The sequence below is a fragment of the Penicillium angulare genome (genome assembly GCF_028827245.1).
Source record: "Penicillium angulare strain IBT 27051 chromosome Unknown utg000002l_segment0_segment0, whole genome shotgun sequence".
Taxonomy (NCBI): Eukaryota; Fungi; Ascomycota; class Eurotiomycetes; order Eurotiales; family Aspergillaceae; genus Penicillium; species Penicillium angulare.
This window is the reverse complement of record NW_026623161.1, coordinates 1,283,236-1,305,199: the sequence shown is the minus strand read 5'-3', so window position 1 is coordinate 1,305,199 and position 21,964 is coordinate 1,283,236. Positions and strand designations below refer to the sequence as shown.

The window sequence follows — 21,964 nt, the reverse complement described above, 5'->3', positions numbered from 1 at the left end:
ATGACCAATGGTGTCTTTCTATGTGCTTAATGATATTCTTCCGTATTTGTATAGATTGCTGTCTATGGGTGTCATAACGTGCGAATCTTGGCAGGCGAGCCAAGCCGTTGCGGGGAAGTGCTGCGGAGGACAATCGCGCAACTTGACACCTCCCACCCTTCAGCCTTCCAACATGGCGGTCCCTCAGCGGACGCTCTCTTGGCTCTACTCGGTCCTAAGCAAGGTAAGTACCTCAATCATAATTTGCTGCAGCTATCTGATGCTCTTTCTAGGATCATTTTGACCCCAAACAAACATACCACGATCCTAACCGTGCCTATCACGATGTCGCCAATGCGCTGGCCCAGTACCCCTCGCTCTCCCCTCGCACCGACGTCTATAGTGAGTTCTATAATTCAATGATAGTCTTGATGTTATCGCTAACAATCTCGAAACCATAGCTTACGAGAACGGGTTCTCGGCTCTTCTTCTTCACCTTGTAGGCACGCTGCCTGTTCTCTTCCGAGGCACCACCTACCGTTTTCCTATCGCGCTTTGGATACCGAACACCTATCCCCGTGAGCCTCCTATGGTCTATGTAACGCCGCCTCAGGATATGACGGTTCGTGTTGGACAACATGTGACATTGGAAGGACGAGTATACCATCACTACCTGGCGCATTGGGCGGAAGCTTGGGATGTAAGTGATCAATATTACATACACTGAGAATGACACTTGCTGATTACAACTCGAAATCAACAGAGATCAACGATTGCCGATTTCCTTTCTATACTCCGTGATGTATTTGCCAAAGAACCACCGGTGCGATATCGCCAGCAAATGCCCCCTCCGCCTCAAGCGCAGCAAGCACCAACTCCCCCGCCAGTACCACCCTTGCCGCTTGGCATGGGACACTCGCAACCACCAGCTCAGGTCCAATCTCCTCATCCGAATAATCAGGGTCAAACTCCTCCACAACTCCCTCCCAAGCCTGGATCAGCTACTTCGCAACAACAATTTCCCCCGCAAGTCGCAGATCGGTACCGATCACCTCCGCCTCTCCCTCCGCTGCCTCCAAAAGATGATAGTGTCAGACGAACTTCAATACCCGCAGGAATGCCCAGCTCTGGAAGCCAGGCACCCCTTCAATATTCGTCATCGCAATACCCAGATTCCCAATATGTAGGACATCACACATCTCCATCCGGATCTCATGGCCCCCCAGCAGGCTACAACAGACACGTTAGCGGAGCCCCCGTCCCTGGCCATCAACAAATGCCCCCGACACCCCAGGGAGCGCCGCTACCAATTCAACAATCACATCGCCATTATTCGCAAGTGCCACAACCTCAGTATGCTGGGTATCAGCCTCAACCGCAGCAGCAGCAGCCGGCGTCGCAAAATATACCACCATACCCCCAACATTCTCCTCATCCATCCAATTACCAGGCGCCTCCTCCAAGAGCGCCAGCTCCGAAGACAGAAGTTCAGGATCTTCTCACTTCCCCCTTTGAACTCGAGCTTCCATCCTTCGCACCCATGGGACCGGCCCCTCCAATTCCACCAAACCCTGAAAAAGATGCCCTCCTCCACGCCGTCTCAAAGACCCTGGCCGACACACTCGCAACTCAGGCCTCGCAATCTGACACAGCGGCTCAATCGCTAGTGTCACAGTCGCAGTCTCTCCACGCCGCCATGGCAACTCTGCAAAACGAGGTTGCCATTCTAAACAACCTCCACTCGACCCTACAATCAAATACCTCCGTCCTTCAACAATCCATTCACCGTGCAGACGCTGCAATTGCAGATGCGCAAGCTCGCTCCGCGACCTCCATCTCTACTAACGCACCATCAACATCCACCGCACTACCCACATCTTCAGACGCTCCATATGGCGGTCTACCACCTATTGATGAAGTACTGGTTGCGCCTACCGTCGTTGGTAAACAGCTTTACGACCTCGCTGCGGAAGAAGAGGGCCTTCAGCATGCACTTTATGCATTGCAGTCCGCCCTAGTGCGGGGTGTTATTGGTGTCGATTCTTGGTCCCGTCATACACGCGGTCTTGCGCGTGAAGCATTTTTGAAGAAGGCGCTCATCAGTAAGATTGGGCAAGGAATGGGATTAGAATCTGTTCCGTGATTCATAGCCTTATAGTCCCTTGATACTAAGATTTTCAATCAAGGGTGCGTGGCTGCCTCTGTCGATACCCTTCACGTTGCTCTTATTCTATTCTATGCACTCCAATCCAACGAGGTGTTTATGTCGGTGTATATTTGCTAGAGATATGGCGGTATGATCAACATGATGTGCGATGAACGTTTTGTTTACATATGCCCATGAACCTATAGATAAAGTGGCCGAAGGTAAATCAACGTCATCCACAGTCTTATATTGTATTTAAGCTCGAGTTCATATTGACCTCAGGCTAATGATAAGCAATTATCAATTTAAATACTTGTAAACTTGTAAACTTGATATAATCCTCTTAAGCTATACTTGTTATAGTGTTTAAACTTCATCATTTCCTACTGTATTCAAATTGGATAGAAGTGTGCAAAATTAAATTTGAAGCATTGAATGGAAACAAACTCTTGTCTAGATATCTGTAATCTAATTACAAATCTATAACTCATCAGGGTATCGTTCTATTCCAAATCCACCATTTCACCACACCTCGCGAGCATTTGTCGCTCCCTGCTCACTTGTCCGACTACTAAGTGTCTCATGTGTAATATCAATCTGATTAGACACCACAATAGCACTCGTAGAAGGTGTCTCCCCCTCGGAAACAGGCGCCGCATAAGTCTTCATATTCCTCATCTTGATATCATCCTCCATCATCCGCTCCTCACTCTCCGTGAACGTCATCCCAATCGTAATCGGATCTGTGCTCGCGGGTCCTCTCCCCTTGCGACTCGCGTAGTCTCCCCCGCCGCCGATGCTTTTAAATCCGCCTGATGGAGATTTGTAGTTTGTTTTGTGGGATGAGCCGAATTTGCTGCCGAAGGCTTTTGTGAGCCAGATTCGGAGGATGTGGAAGACCATGGGTAGGTTAGTGGTTATTACTGCGACGAAGGTTTCGCGGGTGCCCCATTCGTCGGCTATTTGGGCGCCGTCGTCGGGTTCCTGGGTTTGTTAGGGTTCTTTCTTTTGATGGGATGGATGGGGTTGGTTGGAGGGCTTACAACTAGGAGGAAGACGCTTTTGAGTGTGGCGCAGACGAGAATGAAGATACCGGCGCTGAGGACGATGGTCGTGGCTATCTTTTTGATTGTTTTCAGACTGGATTTCCAGAGCATGGGGATCGGGATGAAGATCAGGTATGGGTCTGTGATGAGGTTGGCGGCGAATGTTACGGCGATGACGGGCTTGGCGATGGCTGGTTGGCAGAGATCTGGGGATATTTGTTAGTATGTTTGTTTTGAGATGAAATAGCTGGTGAATAAAGAACTGACTGCCTGGGTTTGGGCTAATCTGCCAGTTGTTGTGGAATGGTGTGCACGATGCAAATATCGTAATGACGCTGGCGACGAAACTCGCAGCAACAAAGCCAAATCCGACATAGATGGGGATTTGATACCGACGACCTAGACCCTCCTATTTGTTTGTTAGATATCCATCGCCAATATCGGTCTCATAGATGGCTCTTGGAAGCTTACCATAAGTCGAAGATAGAATGCTAACATCGACAGCTTGAGGGAATTGATCAAGGCGACATAGGTCGTCCAACCGGCAATCTGGATCTTAGAACCAAGTACCCTGGAGTGGTATTCTGGATCCGTAACCAAGAGTGCAGATCGTTGTGCCGTCGTCATGCTGTTATTCGCGAGGCCGCCGGCGAAAGTGCCAACACTATATGCGAGCGCTGTCTGCGCGGTATAGAAGATCTATAGAAATTGATGATCAGCAATCAGCAAGCAAATCGAGTGGGGGTCTTTTAAGGTTCTCGTAACGTACAATTCCAACCCATATGAGATAGTCATCCAACCGCAAATTCCTCAAGCCTACAGTCTTCACTCGAGCATATGTTCTAAGGATCGTCACAGCGACGCCAATCGAGTATAGTGTCCATAGTTCGACGTTCGTTTTATACGCTGCATCGGACGCTGCATCGCGCGCCTCCAGGCCGAAACCCATGCTTTTTGACAAGTGGGTTGGCGGGGTTGGATCAGCAAGGGAGAAATTAACGTGTTGATGCTCCGAAATGTTCTCAACTTTACAGCACGCTGCCACTCATGTCAGTGCTGTCGCTGTATTCAGTTGCCTTTTTCCTCCCTGTCGTCTAGCTGTCGTCTAGCAGATCAGACAGATGTTTCGTTAGAGTTGTCTGGGATCAACGAGGAATAGATTCATAAGCCGGATTGACTACAATAAACGAGTGGCCAACTACCGGTCCATGCATGAACCAAAATGCAGATACACGATTCCGCTATACCACGAAAAGAAATTTCAGTTGCACATCATTTCCACAGTGTAAGTTAGTTTGTACCGAGGACAAGGACATGGTGCCCAGTGTTACGTTGTTATGGCCCCGTTGTGCTCAAAATCATGGAAATTCTCTCGATCTGGCTGGTTCTGGCCGACTAGATTGGTATTGGCATTGGGGCGACCAACCACCGGTCAGAATTCTAGTCTAAAGAGGCAGGTGGAGAGAGACAAGTATTAGGCGAAGCTCCACTATAAGTACTAAGTAAAGTAGGTAAAGCGGGAGCCTTCCGCATGCGTAGTTTTTGGAGGGTTTTTAAGTCTGGCCCCCGAGTTAGCCCAATACTTTGCGAGCCTAGGAACTTGCGCGGTGTGCGCAACTTAGATGCGGAAATAACTTCTTCTTCTCTTCTTCTTCTTCTTCTCTGCCATACATTTATTTCAAATAAATTCTTTTAATGTTCACCACATTGATTTCCAGGGGTTATCTTGCATAGGTACATAAACTAGGTGTGGCAAATCTCTGCTTGGTTCATTGTGGAGCTACAATCTACCCTGGAAACCTTGTAGATCCGGCATCTTCCACATATGAATCGTTCCATCTGTGGCTTTCGTGGCTTTCATGTGCGTTCGCTGAACCTGGTAAAACCCCCGACAAGAACTCAATAGTCCCATGCTACGATCGGGTATACGGCATGATTCGGAGAACAAGATGGAAGGCTGGAAGAATTTAGATTTGCGCGATGCTACATCTGCTCTTAGGATAGACGCTTCTTTTCTTAGCGCAGCGACTTTCCCGTATGAGAGTGCGAGATGGAGCACACTACAATCTCCCAGCCAATGTCCGATCAAAATATTATGTAGGGGGGAGGGTGTGTGTGTGCCTCGGCAATAAGGCGGCCGGTTAGCTCGGGAAACCGATTAATATGGAAGAAATGGAAGAAATGGAAGCCCTAGACTATTCAAGGGACAAGAGAGAACCCACTATATAAACGCAGACAGGGACATATATACCGAGTAAACGCATTCTGTCTCAGGTCTACAGTGTAAATTATATTAATTCATTCATGCAGGTACTCAATGTAAGACATAATCTAAATGATCCAGGAAAACAATGGAACCAAATGATCGTGGCGCCGCCTCCCAGATGGATCGCCCCACATGTTTGGGGGCCAACCGTGGCATTTTTACACTTTGGAATCTGATTATGTACCACCTCTTAGTATTTTAGTGCAGCACGGTGCAAGCACAAGTAACAAGTAGGGCTCGGAGTTAATGTCCACGGGTATACTCCGTGCTTCTCTCCGGCCCCTCCGTACAATCCCATCGACAAAAAAACGTGGTTCTCTGTGGGGCATGCAGGGTTACTCCAACACAAACCGGCTTGACTCCGGCCTCCGTGTTCCTTGCAATAAATATTAGTGGTGTCGACGGGATTTTCATTTTTGCCTTCCTCTTTTGATCTTGATTGTTGCATTTTACAACTAGAGGGGGATATCTTGGCAATTTTAACTTCCCCTTGCTTCCTGAGTTCATTGGACTTTTTTTTGGGAGGATTGTTAGTTGCCTTCATTGCATTCATCCCTGCTGTCAATAATGGTTAAGCTCAATGTGCTCACGGCCATTGCGGCGTGGGCTTCGGTCTCCGCTGCTCATTACCTTGATGGTAATTGTCCCCGCGGTGATGATGACCTGAAGACCCTTGGAAACAAGCTGTCCAGCTGTGCCAAGGTGTATTTCCCTGGTTCTACTGGCTTCAAGAATGCGACTACCCGGTGGTCTGTCTTGGAGGAGCCCACTGTCAACGTTGTCGTTGTTCCTTGCACGGAGAATGATGTCGTCGAGACTGTATGTTGCTTAATATTCAAGATGGGATGGCAAGGACATTGCTAACATTATTCTTCGCGTATAGGTCAAATATTCCAACAAGAAGGACCTCCCCTTCCTCACATATAACGGTGTCCATGGAGCTCTTGTATCCCTGGGCAAGATGTCTCACGGTGTCGGTATCTCCATGAGCCAACTCAGCAGCGTCGAGGTCGCCAAGGATGGAAAGACTGCCACTATCGGTGGTGGAACTATGTCGAAGATTGTCACCGATGAGCTTTGGGCCGCAGGAAAGCAAACCGTCACCGGAACCTGCGAGTGTGTCAGTCTTTTGGGACCTGCCCTTGGTGGCGGACACGGTTGGCTCCAGGGTCGTCATGGTCTTGTTGCCGACCAGTTCGTTTCCATGAGAGTCGTGCTTGCTGATGGCACCTTGACTACCATCGACGCCAACTCTGACCTCTGGTGGGCCATGAAGGGTGCCGGCCACAACTTCGGCATTGTCACCTCCCTCACCTCTAAGATCTATGACATCGAGCACACCAACTGGGCCATCGAGACTATCATCTTCAGCGGTGACAAGGTCGAGGCCGTCTACCAGGCTGCTAACGAGTACCTCCTCAAGAACGGTACTCAGCCTGCTGATCTCTCCAACTGGTCTTACTGGATGAACGACGCCGACTCTGACCCTAACAACCCCGTCATCGTCTTCTATATCATCCAGGAGGGTGTCGACACTGTTGACTCCGTCTACACTCAGCCTTTCCATGATATCGGCTATCTCTCCAAGACCCCCCAGTCCGGCACATACAAGGACCTCGCTACCTGGACCAGCATTGCTGTTGACTCTCCTCCTTGCCAGAAGCTCGGATACGCCAATCCCCGTTTCCCCATCTACCTGGAGACTTACAACATCGCAGCCCAGAAGAAGGCTTGGGATATCTACGCCCCTGCCGTCCGTGGCAGCTCCGCCTTCAACAACTCCATCTTCATGTTCGAGGGCTACCCCGTCCAAGGTGTCCACAACATCCCCGCTGAGTCCGCTGCTTTCGCCTTCCGCTCCGAGAACCTTCTTGCCGCCCCTATGATCAACTACATGCCCACCGGTGATGATGTTGCCTCCAAGGCTGCTGATCTCGGTAACCAGCTCCGTGATGTCCTCTCTGCTGCTACTGGTCGTGAGGATTTCCGTGCTTACATCAACTATGCCTATGGCTCTGAGACTTCGGAGCAGATCTATGGTGCTGAGAAGTGGCGCCAGGATCGCTTGCATGCTCTGAAGAAGCAGTATGATCCTCAGGGCAAGTTTAGCTTCTACGCTCCTATTGCTTAGATGGACTATTCTCTTCATTTTCACATATACCCAATGTTCCCTTTCCAAGGGGATACTGTAAATGAGCGCTTTAAGTGTGGTGGAAACGCTGTACCTACATATAAGTAATCTATATACATATTTGAATTTTTCAACTCTGTTGAAATTAATACTTGGATTTCTTTGTCTTCTGTTTTAGATCATATTGGGTTGTGACAGCTGCAGTGGTTTCTACGATCGAATCAAAAGTAGCGCGACTTTTTTATGCATATGCCTCTTCCACCTGATCTTCCAGTTCTCGAAAAACGTCTTTAGACATAGATAGCTGCGTGGGAGGGGAATGTGGATCGATACAGTCGATTGATGCACCCACGTAGGTTGAGAACCGAGACTGAATACAATTGTATTCTTCGTGGAATTTATCACAACACAACATTCACCAGATGGTGCTGGAAACCAACCCTGAACGGGCTATTTTCCCAGGTAAACTACTTAGCGAAGGTAATAATTGTGAGCGTAAAGAGATTTGTACCGCGATTAATACTCGTAAGATCATAAAGAATGATATTTCTGGTATTAAAGATGACTTAGACTGTCTTCTGTGGCTTATACGGCCTAATGGTCCTTCGGTGCCTAATAGTATATACTATAGTTCTCACATACGAAGTTAATAGATATCGAAATTCTTATTCAACCTTAGAACCAGGCAACCATATATAATAGATTTATTCATTAAGGTACACAGATAGCAGTAGGCACCCGCAGACTGATCATAATGGACTGATGCCTATTCATTGCTAACACTGAAAATGACTCTCGATACTTACATTGCATTTCCAGAACCTTGACCTTGAAAACAAGAACATCAACTTATCACCAAACGACTTTCACACTTTACTTTACTTCATCTTTACCTACTTCACTTGATCTTTACTTCAACTCATTCGGCAACTCTTATACTTCTACTACAATTAACTTGTTCAAGTTCCGAGGTTTCTCTTTGCTTGGACCAACCCAAGTTCCCGCAAAGCACTTGGGCATATATATAAACGGGTAAATTGATACGCTCTCGGACTTCAAGTTGTTTACTGCCGAAACTCACTCAACACTACAACAACTTATATACTCTGGTACGATGAAATTCAATATACAAGCGCAGTCTCATACACACTATTCCCGAAGAAAAGACATGCGCTATATATTTCACTTGCTATTCAAGTCTGAGTTCACAATATCTCGTATACATATGAGTTAGTTCTCTTGCACATTTCTTGCGGAATTACATTGAAACTAACATATCACTAGGCATCGTACATCGCATCGCGCTCGATCTAGCACACGAATGCTTATTTCTCCTTCTCTTGTCGCCCTTCGAGGAATCGGCACACCTGTTCTCCGCAGAATTGCAGACTTATATTGTCGCGTCAAGCATAAATTTCGCCATTGTTCCTGATATATATCGAACATATATAAATGTGAGAAGTACATACATGATCCCTACTAAGACTGATCCTATGACTGTGCTTGACGAATTGAACACGAAAATCCACGTTTGCAGTATGTGCTACACAGACACTACAGCTCCATGCATTCACTAGCTGGATCATATTAAAGGCAATATATAGTAGTCTTTGATGACCAACGCAGGGGGGTTTGTGACGATTGAGAGTCATCGAACCTTTGTCGCCGGACAGAGTGCTTGGTTACCTCGAGTGACTTCGCGAGTTCGAATTGCGTTGTGAGGGTTGAATCGAAGCAGCTTGCGTCATGGTCCAAGACCTTCATCAAAAATCACTGTTTCAAAGCCTGTGCCTTTGTCCAAATCGAGTCCTCTGCGTGAGATCCAATCAGTTCAACCAGTCATTTTCGCGCCACCTTAAGTATACGTTTATCCTCCGCTTTGACGATGAACCTGAGAGAAAGCAATATACATAGACTGGCTTACGTATGTTGCACCTACAGAGCGAGAGGAATATATTTCCACGTTTATTCAACGAGGTGGTGAATTGTTTGGACTGGGAATTGATAGGTTCGCTAGCCTGGTGACGATTGCTATACAGTATATTATATCTCCACGAGTGAGAGAATTATGTACTGCGTATTTAGCCTACTTTAGATGGACTTGAGCTCGAAGACTGCTACTAGTACGAACAGGAAGAATACATTGCGCTCCTGTTCATGCATGAATCTACTGTTTGAGGGTACATGAGATGTTCAAGGCCTACTATGTATATATCATGCTAATGATAAGGTTGACTTCGATTGACTTCCGTATCCTCTCCAGTGCTATCTCGCTGTACAGAGCACTTAGAAACGATCCGACGCCCATGATGAAATGAAATGAGAATGAGAATGAAAATGTACCATGCCTTGTAGCAAGGGTTTCATACGTACAAGAAGTATATAGGGAGATAGAGTAGGAAGATAAATGGGGTAAAAATCCACAAAGAAAATAAACACGGAAGGATATAATAACCCAGCCCAGAACCGAAGCCAAATCCAAATCCAAATCCAAGCTCAAACACCAGACAAGAGAACACAGGGAAGAAAAGACAAGACAAGACGCAGAGAGTGAGCTAAAGTAAACTCAGACACAAAACAAAACACAACTCATTATTTCACTTCGTTCGCGTCGGAGAAGGGACTCTCCACGCGGGCGGGTGGTTCCCGCTCAATATGCCGTGAGTTACGGGTTGGCTTTTCAGCTGTAGTTGCTTTCTGGTCGTTGAAGGGCCCGTGGATTTCTTCGTTCTCGTCTGGGGATTCGGGGACTTCGACGACAGAAATCGCTGGAACGCCTTTCTTCGGTGTTGTAGCTCTGGAGGTGGATGTGCTGGATGGCTGCGTATCGTCGTCTTCATCGGATGAGTTTCCGTCAAAGGTAGAGGTTTGATGGTCGAATTGACTAGAGCTTGCTGATGAGTCGGCTGTTGTCGGTGTTACGGAGAGGTCTCTTGCGCCAACGATCTTGGGTCCGCCGTCCTTCTTCTTCAATGATGTACCGCGGACCATGACTGGTTTGGCCATTACGGTACGGGCAACGATTGAGGAGGAAGGTGGGGTTGATGAGGCGGGGGAGGAACCCGCTTGGATTGCTTCGGCCTTGGCTAGCTGCGCGGATGTAATCGCTGGAACGGCGGGGGCATCGGCTGGTGTAATCACTACTGGTGTCATTTGGCCATCTGGTGTTGTGGCGCCTGATCCGGGACCTGAGTGAACGCTGATGATGTTTGCACGCGATCGGCTGATTTGTTGTGCTGGCATTGGGCTGACGATGGCATCGCTGCGGTAAATCGTGGTCGCAACACTGCTTCGGAGAGTAGGTGAAATGCTTTGGTGGCCTGTTGTGGTTGTCCAGGAGGAGTCACGGAGGTCACCGGGCATAAAGAAGTGCTGGTCTGGGTGGGCGCCTGGCAGCGGGGGCACGGGAGGGACCAGGGAAGCAGGTGTCTCGGGAGGAGAACGGTTGGTGACACCGGGTATGTAAGCGATTTGAATAACGTTGGAGGCACGAGTGAGTACGGTGGACGCGATGGATTGCGTGGATTGGCGACCTGAGCGAGCGGCTGCAAATTGGCTGCTCTTCTCTTGTTGATCGGCGCGTTCTTGACGTCTTTTGCGGATGACGAACCAGTAGATCAAGAAGAGAAGCAGGGCGAGTGCCGCGATAGCACCGACTACACCTCCTGCGATGGCGCCGGTGTTGGGACCACTGGGTTTTGGCTGGGAACTGGTGTTCTCTGCGGATTTGATACACTTGGTCGAGGCACAGGCGTCGCAGGATTGCGAGGACATGCTACATGTGTATCCATCATCGCAGGTGGGACAAGAGGGCGAATTGTTTTCGCAGGAGACACAGCGCTTGAAAAGAGAATAGGCAGGGTTGAATTCCAGGAAGGTGTTGGGATTCATGATGGGCGGTTGAATTCGGAACGGTGCGGTGGGAGGATATCAGCGGGAATCAAGAGGGAGAGGTATCAACAAGTCGACCGGTCAACGGTAGGTAAAGACTGTGCAGGAAGGATGGAAGTGAAAACAAAGATATTGAAGAATCAGATAAAGAGAGTGTGGCGATGCTCAATCGGCGTCAAGTCGTGAGCGTCAATGCAAGATCATGAAATAAAAAGTGGACAGGGGACTGTGTCGAGGATATATTCAAAACGAGTGTATATGTGTATGGGTATGGAAGAAGAGATCCGATTAAGGACTGAGGCCGCACATGGTCCAGTTCTTTTCTTTTGTGAGGGAGAATGGAGGCCCGTTGAATCGAATATACAGGGATGAAAGGAGAAAGAGGAGAACGTTCTCCTGGGAAATGAGTGCAGTCACGGGAGAGGCCTGAGCGACAGCCTTGGCTCCACCAACACGCAAGATGGGCGGGGGTCGAGGAGATTAATTGGACGAGATGAGAATCCACTCGATCAAGATGTACAGTTCAAAGTAGATGAAAGAAGTACCATGATGGGATTGAGTATATTTATATTCTAAGCTATCTGTCTCTGATCTGTCCAACCTCTCCCACCTTGCAGTGTCCTACAGCTTTGTTTTTCCCCCTGTGATGCGACGGCACTGACGCACTTGCGCACTTACGCACTTAACGCGTTGGTACCTGGATCTGGTTTGGCTGGTTTGTCTTGTTTGCTGCATTTGACGTGAGGGAGCCCGGTCTGGACTCGGATTATCATCGGGCCGGGAGATTAATAGGGACCAGGTCTACAATACTGCATGCTAATTGGATAGGACAGTGTTGTGTGAGAGGGTTATGTAATCCAGTAAAATCCAGATTCAGATTTGAATTGTGAAAGATGAAAAATGAAAGGGCAGAAGAATATCAGTGCGGTTGGAATAAAAATAGAATAGAAATAGTCTCGAGTTGACCGGGAGTTCAGTTAATAATTAAAAGAAATGCCTCGGCTGAATAATATCATGGGAGTAAGTATGTAATGATCATGTTCCATGATCCTCTGCAGGAATAAGTCAGAGGCAGTGAAAATCGGTGAAAATCCTGCAGGGTTACTGTAGGATTGCACATGTATTACAACGGTCCTGAGTCCTCCACCTGGGCAAGAGGCAAAAGTCAGCACGGAACACAGACTAAGATTTGAGGCCTAGTCTATGTGAGACACGGGAGGCGCAGCCCACCAGCCACGGCTGAGATGAGTAGTGCGGGCTAGTCTGAGTGTAGTTCTGATTAGCGGATGACGGTGGAGAAGACAACACACTGCCGATCGGGGATACTGTGCTGTATGTGCCAATGAGATCAGAGTATGAGAGAATAGGAAGAAACGGTGAAAGTACTCTGTCCTCAGCCCTGGTACTCCTGAGTAATGTCCTGATGTATACTTCCAAGTTGTAGTAGATTGTCCAGCCTTGTTGTACTTCCAGGTACTTTCACATAGTGCACCACCACATTCATTTCCATGTACCTGAAGGTACCAGCACAAGTACCCTACCCAACGGTAATACCGACATTTATGAACCTCAAATATGTATGCATCATGATCTCTTCCCCGAGCCGTTTCCACATACCATAGACACTATTCCTACCACCAAATGGTACTCAGTTGAAGTTGGGGGCGACGCGAAGAATGCCAGCATACCAGAGCCAAGTTGGCCTGTTTCACTAGGGCCACCCGTGATTGGGCCCTCGGGACTAAGTGGAGCAACAAGCCTGAATTAAGTTAGACGTGTGGATATTGAGAGGATCTGGAGAAGAAAAAATTTGGGTTTGGGTTTCGTACTAGGAGGCCTGACCATTTTACTCTGTAGTTAAGATGAAATACTATTGTGACTATGTAGATACTATAGGGAGGGAGTATAGATGGAGAGCATTGTCAATATAACCAGTTGGATCTTGAATACTGGCATTAAATTAAATTAAAATCAAATCAAATCAAATCAAACAAAAAGACAATACGATTCCATATGCCAAGACAGACCCTGAGCCCTGATTGTGGTCCTCTGTCCCTGTACATAAGTGGGTGGCCCTGAACCCTGTTGAACCCTGACAGGCTCGGGGACTCCCATACCAATGATCAACCACCCGAAAGGGATGAGATATGTACATTATTATTGTTACTGTTGTACTCTATCAGAAACTTGGAAACACCAATATCATTGTAATAAATAAAAAATCAAGTAAACTAATCATAATAATCAAAACATGGAACCCCCTAAGAACAATAAAGGCTTGAACCAAGTGGAACTAGTACTAATGAGACTAGAGGTATCTATTTTAATGCTAAAAGAAACTAACAAAAATTCAAAAAAATCCTAAATTATTATTAGCAAAACTGCAAAAACTGCAGAATCAGAATAAATACAATAATTACCTTTTGGATCTCTCATAATCCTGGCTTGTTTGACCTCTATTATTTCTCCCTCCCCCTTTCTTTCTTGCTTACATCCTTTCCCCTCTCCCTCTCATCTTGTATCTCTCCGATACCCTACCACATTCCATGGGATTTGTCTAGTTCCTCTTTCTCCCCCCTAACTCCAGCTTTGTTGTTTCTGTGTTTCACTCGTCCTCATCGGGTCTTTGCCACCGATATTCTGCAAGGCCCTGGTGGCTTCCATCCGAGGACGTGACTCCCCTTGTTTTACGATACCCCTCTTTCTTCATCCTACGACCTTTTCACCTTTAATTTTCCAAAACTAGCGCGACCATCATGGCCTACCAAGGGTCTGGCGCGCATGACCATGCTCATGACCATGAGCATTCAGGCCTCGAGGAGACTCGTCTGCAAGATGTCCCAGCTTCAGAGGTATGCGTCTGATCGCACTGTTTACCTTTCGTTCCCGGTGCCCCAAACTGACGAGATGAATAGTACCGCGAGGATGAAGATGCCTCCCGAGGTCTGCTGTCACATCAACAAGGCCCCTTTGCGACTCCCTTCGATGACCCACAGTCGCGAGGCCATTCACCCGTTCGCCCCGCCTCGGGCTACAGTTTGACGGAAACTTACGCTACAGATGCCGCGCCTGCTTACCACGACCCTTATAACCCCGGACAAGAGAACCCCGCTGCTGCCTTTGGGGTACCGGGTCGCGCCACTTCTCCCTACGCTCGCAGTGAGACTTCTTCCACCGAGGCCTGGCGTCAGCGACAAGCTCCAGGTGGTGGAAATGGTGGTGGTAACTTGCGCCGTTATGCTACCCGTAAGGTCAAGCTGGTGCAGGGTTCCGTTCTCAGTGTCGATTATCCGGTGCCTAGCGCTATTCAAAATGCCATTCAGGCCAAATATCGCAATGATCTTGAGGGAGGAAGTGAAGAGTTTACCCATATGCGATGTATGTGAGACAGCGAATATTCTTGAATGTGCCAGGAAGTGGCACAACAAGACAGCAAAAAACACAACAGCGATGAATACTGACCAAATACTCTTCCCACAGATACCGCGGCTACTTGCGATCCTAATGAATTCACACTGCACAATGGTTACAATCTGCGCCCTGCCATGTATAACCGCCATACCGAGCTTTTGATCGCCATCACCTATTACAACGAGGATAAGACCTTGACCGCTCGTACTTTGCACGGTGTGATGCAGAATATTCGCGACATTGTCAACATCAAGAAGTCTGAGTTTTGGAACAAGGGTGGACCCGCTTGGCAAAAGATCGTCGTTGCGCTTGTTTTCGACGGTATCGACCCTTGCGATAAAGATGTTTTGGATGTTCTGGCGACTGTTGGTGTGTACCAAGATGGTATCATGAAACGTGATGTCGACGGAAAGGAGACCGTGGCTCATATTGTAAGTGGGAAAACAAACAGAGGGAAGACGATCGATTGCTAACAATTGATTTAGTTCGAATATACAACCCAGTTATCCGTCACACCCAGCCAGCAACTCATTCGGCCCACGGATGATGGTCCCAGTACCCTTCCTCCCGTACAGATGATGTTCTGCCTGAAGCAAAAGAACAGCAAGAAAATCAACTCCCACCGTTGGCTGTTTAACGCCTTTGGCCGTATTTTGAATCCCGAAATCTGTATTCTGCTGGATGCAGGAACTAAGCCTGGTGCCAAGTCACTACTTTCCCTCTGGGAGGCTTTCTATAACGATAAGGATCTTGGAGGTGCTTGTGGTGAGATTCACGCCATGTTGGGTAAGGGTTGGCGCAATTTGGTCAACCCGCTGGTGGCTGGACAGAACTTCGAGTACAAGATCAGTAATATCTTGGATAAGCCACTCGAAAGTTCTTTTGGATATGTTAGTGTGCTGCCTGGTGCTTTCTCCGCATACCGATTCCGTGCGATCATGGGTCGTCCTTTGGAACAATACTTCCACGGTGACCACACTTTGTCTAAGCAATTGGGTAAGAAGGGTATTGAAGGTATGAACATTTTCAAGAAGAACATGTTCTTGGCCGAGGATCGTATCCTTTGCTTCGAGTTAGTCGCCAAAGCTGGCTCGAAATGGCATTTGTCCTATGTCAAGGCCTCCAAGGCCGAGACTGATGTCCCTGAAGGTGCTGCCGAGTTCATCTCCCAGCGTCGTCGTTGGTTGAACGGTTCGTTCGCCGCCGGTATTTATTCGCTGATGCATTTTGGCCGAATGTACAAGAGTGGACATAACATCGTCCGCATGTTCTTCCTCCACATCCAAATGTTGTACAACATCTTCAACACTATCCTCACCTGGTTCTCCCTGGCCTCATACTGGCTGACTACTACTGTTATTATCGACTTGGTCGGCACTCCGAGTGACCATAACAGCCATACTGCGTTCCCCTTCGGAAAGAAAGCTACACCCATCATCAACACGGTCATCAAGTATGTTTACTTGGGATTCTTGCTGCTGCAATTCATCCTTGCCTTGGGTAACCGACCCAAGGGTTCCAAGTTCTCATACTTGGCATCGTTTGTTGTCTTTGGACTCATCCAGCTTTACATTGTTATCGACTCAATTTATTTGGTCATTCGCGCTTTCAGTGGAGGCGCTCCTATGGACTTCACAACTGACCAGGGTGTAGGTGCTTTCCTCAAGTCATTCTTTGGTTCTTCGGGGGCTGGTATTATTATCATTGCTCTCGCTGCTACCTTTGGTCTGTATTTCGTCGCTTCCTTCATGTATGCCGATCCATGGCACATGTTTACCTCCTTCCCTCAATATCTTGTCCTGCAATCTTCCTACATCAACATTCTCAACGTCTATGCGTTCAGCAACTGGCACGATGTTTCCTGGGGTACCAAGGGTTCTGACAAGGCTGATGCTCTGCCATCTGCCACGACGACTAAGGATGAAGGCAGTAAAGATGCAGTCATAGAGGAACCCGACAAACCACAAGCAGATATTGATAGTCAGTTCGAGGCTACTGTAAAACGCGCCCTCACCCCCTTCGTTGCTCCTGATGACCACGAAGAGAAGTCTCTGGAGGATTCCTACAAGAGTTTCCGTACTCGCCTTGTTACCTTCTGGATCTTCAGCAATGCCTTCCTCGCTGTTTGCATTACCAGCGAAGCAGTGGACAAGTTCGGATTCACGGTATGTTTCGATCTTTTCGAATTTTCACCATTTAGATGCACAGTGACTAACTTGACCTTTCTTTTCTCCTGCAGAACACCGCTACTTCCCGTACCTCCCGTTTCTTCCAGGCCCTCTTGTGGTCCAACGCTGTCATGGCTCTCTTCCGTTTCACCGGTGCCTGTTGGTTCCTGGGCCGTACTGGTATCAAGTGCTGCTTTGCGCGCCGTTGAATCGGCTAAATGGATAACACGACCTTGTTTCTGGCATATGTTCCCTTTGATTGTCTTTTGCCGTTTCACCTCCTTTTCTCTGTCCTATTGCCATATGTATTCTACCTAAAGATGCCCATTCTATTTCAAGTCCTTCTGTGATGTTAGGATGCCCAATCATCATGGTTGGAAGCAACCTCCCCATACTGTGACGTCTTTTTTCCCCCTCCCTTTTTCTTTTCTGTTGGACCAGCGATGCAAAGGGAAATGCATTCGGGGCGCAATGAATTTTTGAGATCTGAATTGTGAATTGATTAGTGTAGATTTCCCAAACCAATATCGGGACTACGATCTGTTTATCATTTGAGCCTTTTCCTGTAACTGTAATTATGAATAAAAGTCAGTTTTTAACTGTAGTAGTAGGTTGGATTGCACCACAGACGCTGCGCAGATGCGTCATGCTATCTAGCCGCACAACCGCGATAACACCGGATAGCGGGCATAAAGACCCCGCAAGAACCAACGCTGCCTTACCTTACCCTCCACTTGCGCCTCCAACTTCTTCCTTCCAACTCACCTATACAAATACGTTGACTCGCCAAATTTCTCTTTGACCTGCATATCTCCAACCTCTCCCTATTACAACACGATCCGTCGTTCTCCTTTCTCTCTTAGGCTAGGCGCCAGGCGTGGTTCGTCACGATGTTGAAGATCTGGTCTATGGTAGGTTTTGCTTGGGTCTACCTACCCTCTTGCGACTGACCTTACTTTACTTCACTTTACCTTGTTTGAAGAATCTTTTTTCTAATATAATGTAACTTATAGAAGCAGCAGCAGCAACAGGCTGAGAATGCTGAAGGCGCTGCTGGGAAGAAAAAGAAGAAGGTTACCGCCGCACAGCTCCGGGTGCAACGAGGTGCGTAGATACAATTACAGATACAGATACAGACAGATCCAGATCCAGGTCCAAATCCAAATCCCTCCCAGACTCGAAGAATCCTTCCCTTCGCTCTACCTGTCATGTCATTAGACATACGCACCCTCCATCAAATCCTATCCAATCAAGCCCCGACCAGCACCACTTCCTTACACCAAAACCAAGCCATACTAACTTCATTCTCTGCTAATCCAGACCTCCAAGAACTCACCCTCGGCGAAACAATGAAAATGTCCTTCCCAAATCCAGACGATATACTCAACTTCACCCTCACCATCGAACCAGATGAAGGAATGTATAAAGGCGGCGTCTTCAACTTCTCTTTCACCATTAATCAAAACTTCCCTCACGATCCTCCGAAAGTCAAGTGTACGCAGAAGATATATCATCCCAATATCGATCTGGAGGGGAATGTTTGTCTTAATATTTTGAGGGAGGATTGGAAGCCTGTGCTTAATTTGAATGCTGTTATTGTGGGGATGCAGGTATGTATTTCACCCTTTGCTATGACTATGGCTTTGATTATGGGCATGGTCGTGGTTAAGAGGTTGATTGGGTGTTGTATGGGCTGGTCTGTTCTAACGTCGTTTCTTTTCTTAGTTCCTTTTCCTTGAACCGAATGCTTCTGATCCCCTTAACAAAGAGGCGGCTGATGATTTGCGTCTTAATCGCGATGCTTTTAAGCGCAATGTGCGCACTTCCATGGCTGGTGGTGCAGTGCGGAGTGTTTCTTTTGAACGTGTGCTTCGATAAAACCGGATGTTGCGAAGAGACAGAGAGAGAGATAGAGAGAATGTGTGTGTGTGCGTGTGCGCGCGCGGAATTGGGCATGGCGAGGCGGATTTGTCATTGGACTATCTCTACTTCTTGCCTAACACCTCTTAATTTTCCCTTTTCTTGGACTCGAGATGTGGATGGGATGACATGGGAATGAATGGGAAAATGAGGGTCTTGTCTCGTCTCGTGGGACCCCGCGAGGAGCTGTGGTGGATTTATGAGCATCGGTTTGTTCAGGAGTATGGTGACCTACCACCTCCATATATACGGCGTATTTAGCGTTTGGCTTTAATAGATCAGTTTGCACTATACTGCACTATATTGCGATGTATTGTTTTGCATCGTTATGTCGGATGTATCCTGGATTCAAGAGGAAAGATGAAGGAGGGCTGATATTGTCGTAGTGGCACTTGGATTGAGGATTGTTGTAACATGCTAGATGCTTTGCATGCTTTAGTTCCTAGTGTATGTTACTACTCCATCTACACCTAATACGAGGTTCCCATCGCAACATAGATGCTGCTGGATCTGGATCTGATCTACGGGATAATTGCACATCCAAATGAAACAAAACATTGACCACGGCGTATATGTACAATCAACCCAGTACCACTCCAACTCGGATACTCCAACCCGATAGTAACATCACAGCGTCGAACTCTTCAGATGGCTCGAGCATAGGACCGGGCCGTTGCGTTGCATGTATTGCTTTTCTATGACGAACAAAGGAAACTCAGGATTGATCTTGTCGGGTATGCCGCATTAAGCATCGCGTTGAGTGGTGCAGACGAGTGGGTCGATTAGGAGCTCTGAGCGGCGCGCTCGGCCTCCAGGCGGGCGTAGTAGGTATCACGCTCACGGACGCGGGGGAGGTGGAAGCCTGATTTGATTATGGTGATTAGATGTGGCTTTGGGTCGTATTGGATTGTAGTAGAGTGTTTACTTACCGTACCACCAGAGGTAACCGAAGGTGGTTCCGAAACCTGTAAGTATATGGATTAGTCTCATATCGCGGTATACTACGTATACATGTTGGGAGGAGGGTTCCGTCGTGTATATGATGCATCGGTGTCGAAAATATGGTATTTGGTATTGGTGTTTTCGCATGTAAACCGTTCGGATCTTCCATATTAACCAACGCCGATGAATCATGCCACTCGTCCGGATACCGATGTCCATGTCTATGTCGAGGATGTCGTAAACTCACCGAAAGCGGTGGAAAGGTCAAGGACCAGACCTCGGCGGAGCATCTATGTGAATGTTAGTCTCGCTGCATTGCTGTCTGCGGCGATCCGACTCGTCCGATCGGGACAAGTCGGACTCGTTGAAGGGGTTGTCACTTACGCCAGTGATTGGGGGGATAGCAGCAGGCATTGTGTCTGGTTAATGCTGTTAATTGATTGTTCTGATCACTATTTTATGGCTCCGGTCTCCTTGGGACTGACCTGTGACTGTTGCGGGTGCGAGTGGTGGAGGGGAGAGAGTGTAGGGTGATGTGGACGGGAACTGAGGTTGAAGCTTTCGGGCGGTAAGCGAGGCTCCGGATTGGTCGATGAGGTTGGAGATTTTGATGGGCGGATTATGACACCATATGGGCTGATGGAGAGATCTAGAGTGTTTATACGGATGGGTAGTGTGGAATTATTGAAATGTAATTGATTTATTTTGATCATTGTACATATTTCATCTCAGTCTCATTGATCCTTTATTATGCTTATAACTATGGGCAGGATATTGAAGACACCTGATAAACCAGGCATCAATGCACGTGACTTCCCGATTCGATCAACAACCAAGCTCCTTCTCTCTTCCATCATGCCCTCTGCTTGCACCAGTGGATATGGCGTCGACGGCCCTCCCAGTGAAGCGCTCCTCATCTCACTTTGAGGAAATCGACAGCAAGCGCCCGAAACAATATTATCATCATCACCACCGCCTGAAGAAGCCCATTACCCTAGCAGCTTCGTCTGAGCCCGCCGTTCAAGATGAGGCCCACTTCGACTACCTTATGAATCGCTCGATCGGTACAATTCTTCAGGATGTGGGATTCGAGCTAGCTGATCCCGCCGCGCTATCGAGCTTGCGCAGCGCCGCAGATTCATGTACGTGCGACCAAACCTAAATACGGAAGAAGAGAGCAAACGAAGAGTCCGCTGCTATACCGATAAAAATTGATTGAGACTAACCATGCATGGCGAAATTAGATCTTCTTCGCATCTCAAAATATGTTCGCCAGTCAATGTTAGCATCCCGACGTACTCAACCTATTCCTCCCGACTTTGAACTCGCTCTTAGTCGTGTCCGTCTTTCTCCCGATGACCTCCGCCCCTATACAAAATCACACGAAAATATTACTCCCATTCCGACTCTCCTCCCATCACCTCCGCCTGAAGATGAACTTACGCGTAAAATTCCTTTCTTGAATGCATTGCGCGGTGAGGAATCATCAACAAATCGCTCCTATGTCCCGAAGAATTTCCCCGACTTCCCTAGCAAACACACATATTCCGCCACAGCAGTTTTCACAGAGCGAGATAATGACCCTCGGCAAATTCGAGAACGCGCTGCAGAAGATGGACGTCATGGTGAAGAGGCTCTCCGTAGGTTAGCTGCCGCAGCACACCGAGGTGACAATGTGTCTAGTTCTGGCGTGAAGGATAAGAAGCTTTGGGGCCGACGTCTCGAGAATATGGAAACTATGTTTGAAAGGACAGTGAAGGGGCTTGCGAAGAAATTACAAAAAGATCAGAAGGATCCGCTTGCGCTTGCGCCTACGGCGGCAGCTCTTAATTCTGCTATGGAGATTGATTCGGGTACCCATGCTGATGGAGATCCGAGGTCGAAACTTAAACCATCTTTGAATCTGGATATGGGTCCGATCGTCAATTGTGAGCGCGATTTCTGGCGTCGGCCTGCGACTGCTCTCCGTGGGAAAGAGGAAAAACCGGCTAAACCGGCTCCTCCTGGGATGGATGCTTTGCGCACATAAAATGAATATTCACGGATGAACAGGTATGAGAGGGT

General features: G+C 47.8%; 8 protein-coding genes across 8 annotated transcripts; 5 read left to right on the top strand and 3 right to left on the bottom strand.

Annotated features, from left to right (window-relative positions):
- Positions 1-172: 172 nt before the first annotated feature.
- Positions 173-2,122, top strand: N7478_001955 (uncharacterized protein; the record flags this gene model as incomplete). Its single annotated transcript, XM_056918169.1, has 4 exons — positions 173-223; positions 273-381; positions 441-679; positions 743-2,122. The coding sequence occupies 4 exons, from the start codon at positions 173-175 to the stop codon at positions 2,120-2,122; spliced, it is 1,779 nt and encodes a 592-aa protein (XP_056783780.1).
- A 525-nt stretch (positions 2,123-2,647) lies between these two features.
- N7478_001954 (uncharacterized protein) lies at positions 2,648-4,120 on the bottom strand (the record flags this gene model as incomplete). The annotated part of the gene is made up of 5 exons (XM_056918168.1): positions 2,648-3,109; positions 3,169-3,377; positions 3,439-3,580; positions 3,643-3,870; positions 3,941-4,120. 5 exons carry the CDS (start codon positions 4,118-4,120, stop codon positions 2,648-2,650), a joined length of 1,221 nt encoding a protein of 406 aa, XP_056783779.1.
- Positions 4,121-6,004: 1,884 nt separating this feature from the next.
- Positions 6,005-7,568, top strand: N7478_001953 (putative FAD-dependent oxygenase; the record flags this gene model as incomplete). Its single annotated transcript, XM_056918167.1, has 2 exons — positions 6,005-6,256; positions 6,321-7,568. The coding sequence occupies 2 exons, from the start codon at positions 6,005-6,007 to the stop codon at positions 7,566-7,568; spliced, it is 1,500 nt and encodes a 499-aa protein (XP_056783778.1).
- Positions 7,569-10,160: 2,592 nt separating this feature from the next.
- On the bottom strand, positions 10,161-11,459 carry N7478_001952 (uncharacterized protein; the record flags this gene model as incomplete). Its single annotated transcript, XM_056918166.1, has 1 exon — positions 10,161-11,459. One exon carries the CDS (start codon positions 11,457-11,459, stop codon positions 10,161-10,163), a length of 1,299 nt encoding a protein of 432 aa, XP_056783777.1.
- Positions 11,460-14,215: 2,756 nt separating this feature from the next.
- Positions 14,216-17,247, top strand: chsG (chitin synthase class III; the record flags this gene model as incomplete). The annotated part of the gene is made up of 5 exons (XM_056918165.1): positions 14,216-14,311; positions 14,375-14,837; positions 14,940-15,301; positions 15,356-17,035; positions 17,110-17,247. 5 exons carry the CDS (start codon positions 14,216-14,218, stop codon positions 17,245-17,247), a joined length of 2,739 nt encoding a protein of 912 aa, XP_056783776.1.
- Positions 17,248-17,928: 681 nt separating this feature from the next.
- Positions 17,929-18,916, top strand: N7478_001950 (NEDD8-conjugating protein UBC12; the record flags this gene model as incomplete). Its single annotated transcript, XM_056918164.1, has 4 exons — positions 17,929-17,949; positions 18,052-18,142; positions 18,359-18,648; positions 18,764-18,916. The coding sequence occupies 4 exons, from the start codon at positions 17,929-17,931 to the stop codon at positions 18,914-18,916; spliced, it is 555 nt and encodes a 184-aa protein (XP_056783775.1).
- An 824-nt stretch (positions 18,917-19,740) lies between these two features.
- Positions 19,741-20,314, bottom strand: N7478_001949 (cytochrome c oxidase subunit VIIa; the record flags this gene model as incomplete). Its single annotated transcript, XM_056918163.1, has 4 exons — positions 19,741-19,820; positions 19,888-19,923; positions 20,148-20,190; positions 20,285-20,314. The coding sequence occupies 4 exons, from the start codon at positions 20,312-20,314 to the stop codon at positions 19,741-19,743; spliced, it is 189 nt and encodes a 62-aa protein (XP_056783774.1).
- Positions 20,315-20,702: 388 nt separating this feature from the next.
- Positions 20,703-21,929, top strand: N7478_001948 (TBP-associated factor 8 family protein; the record flags this gene model as incomplete). The annotated part of the gene is made up of 2 exons (XM_056918162.1): positions 20,703-21,042; positions 21,145-21,929. 2 exons carry the CDS (start codon positions 20,703-20,705, stop codon positions 21,927-21,929), a joined length of 1,125 nt encoding a protein of 374 aa, XP_056783773.1.
- Positions 21,930-21,964: the final 35 nt, after the last annotated feature.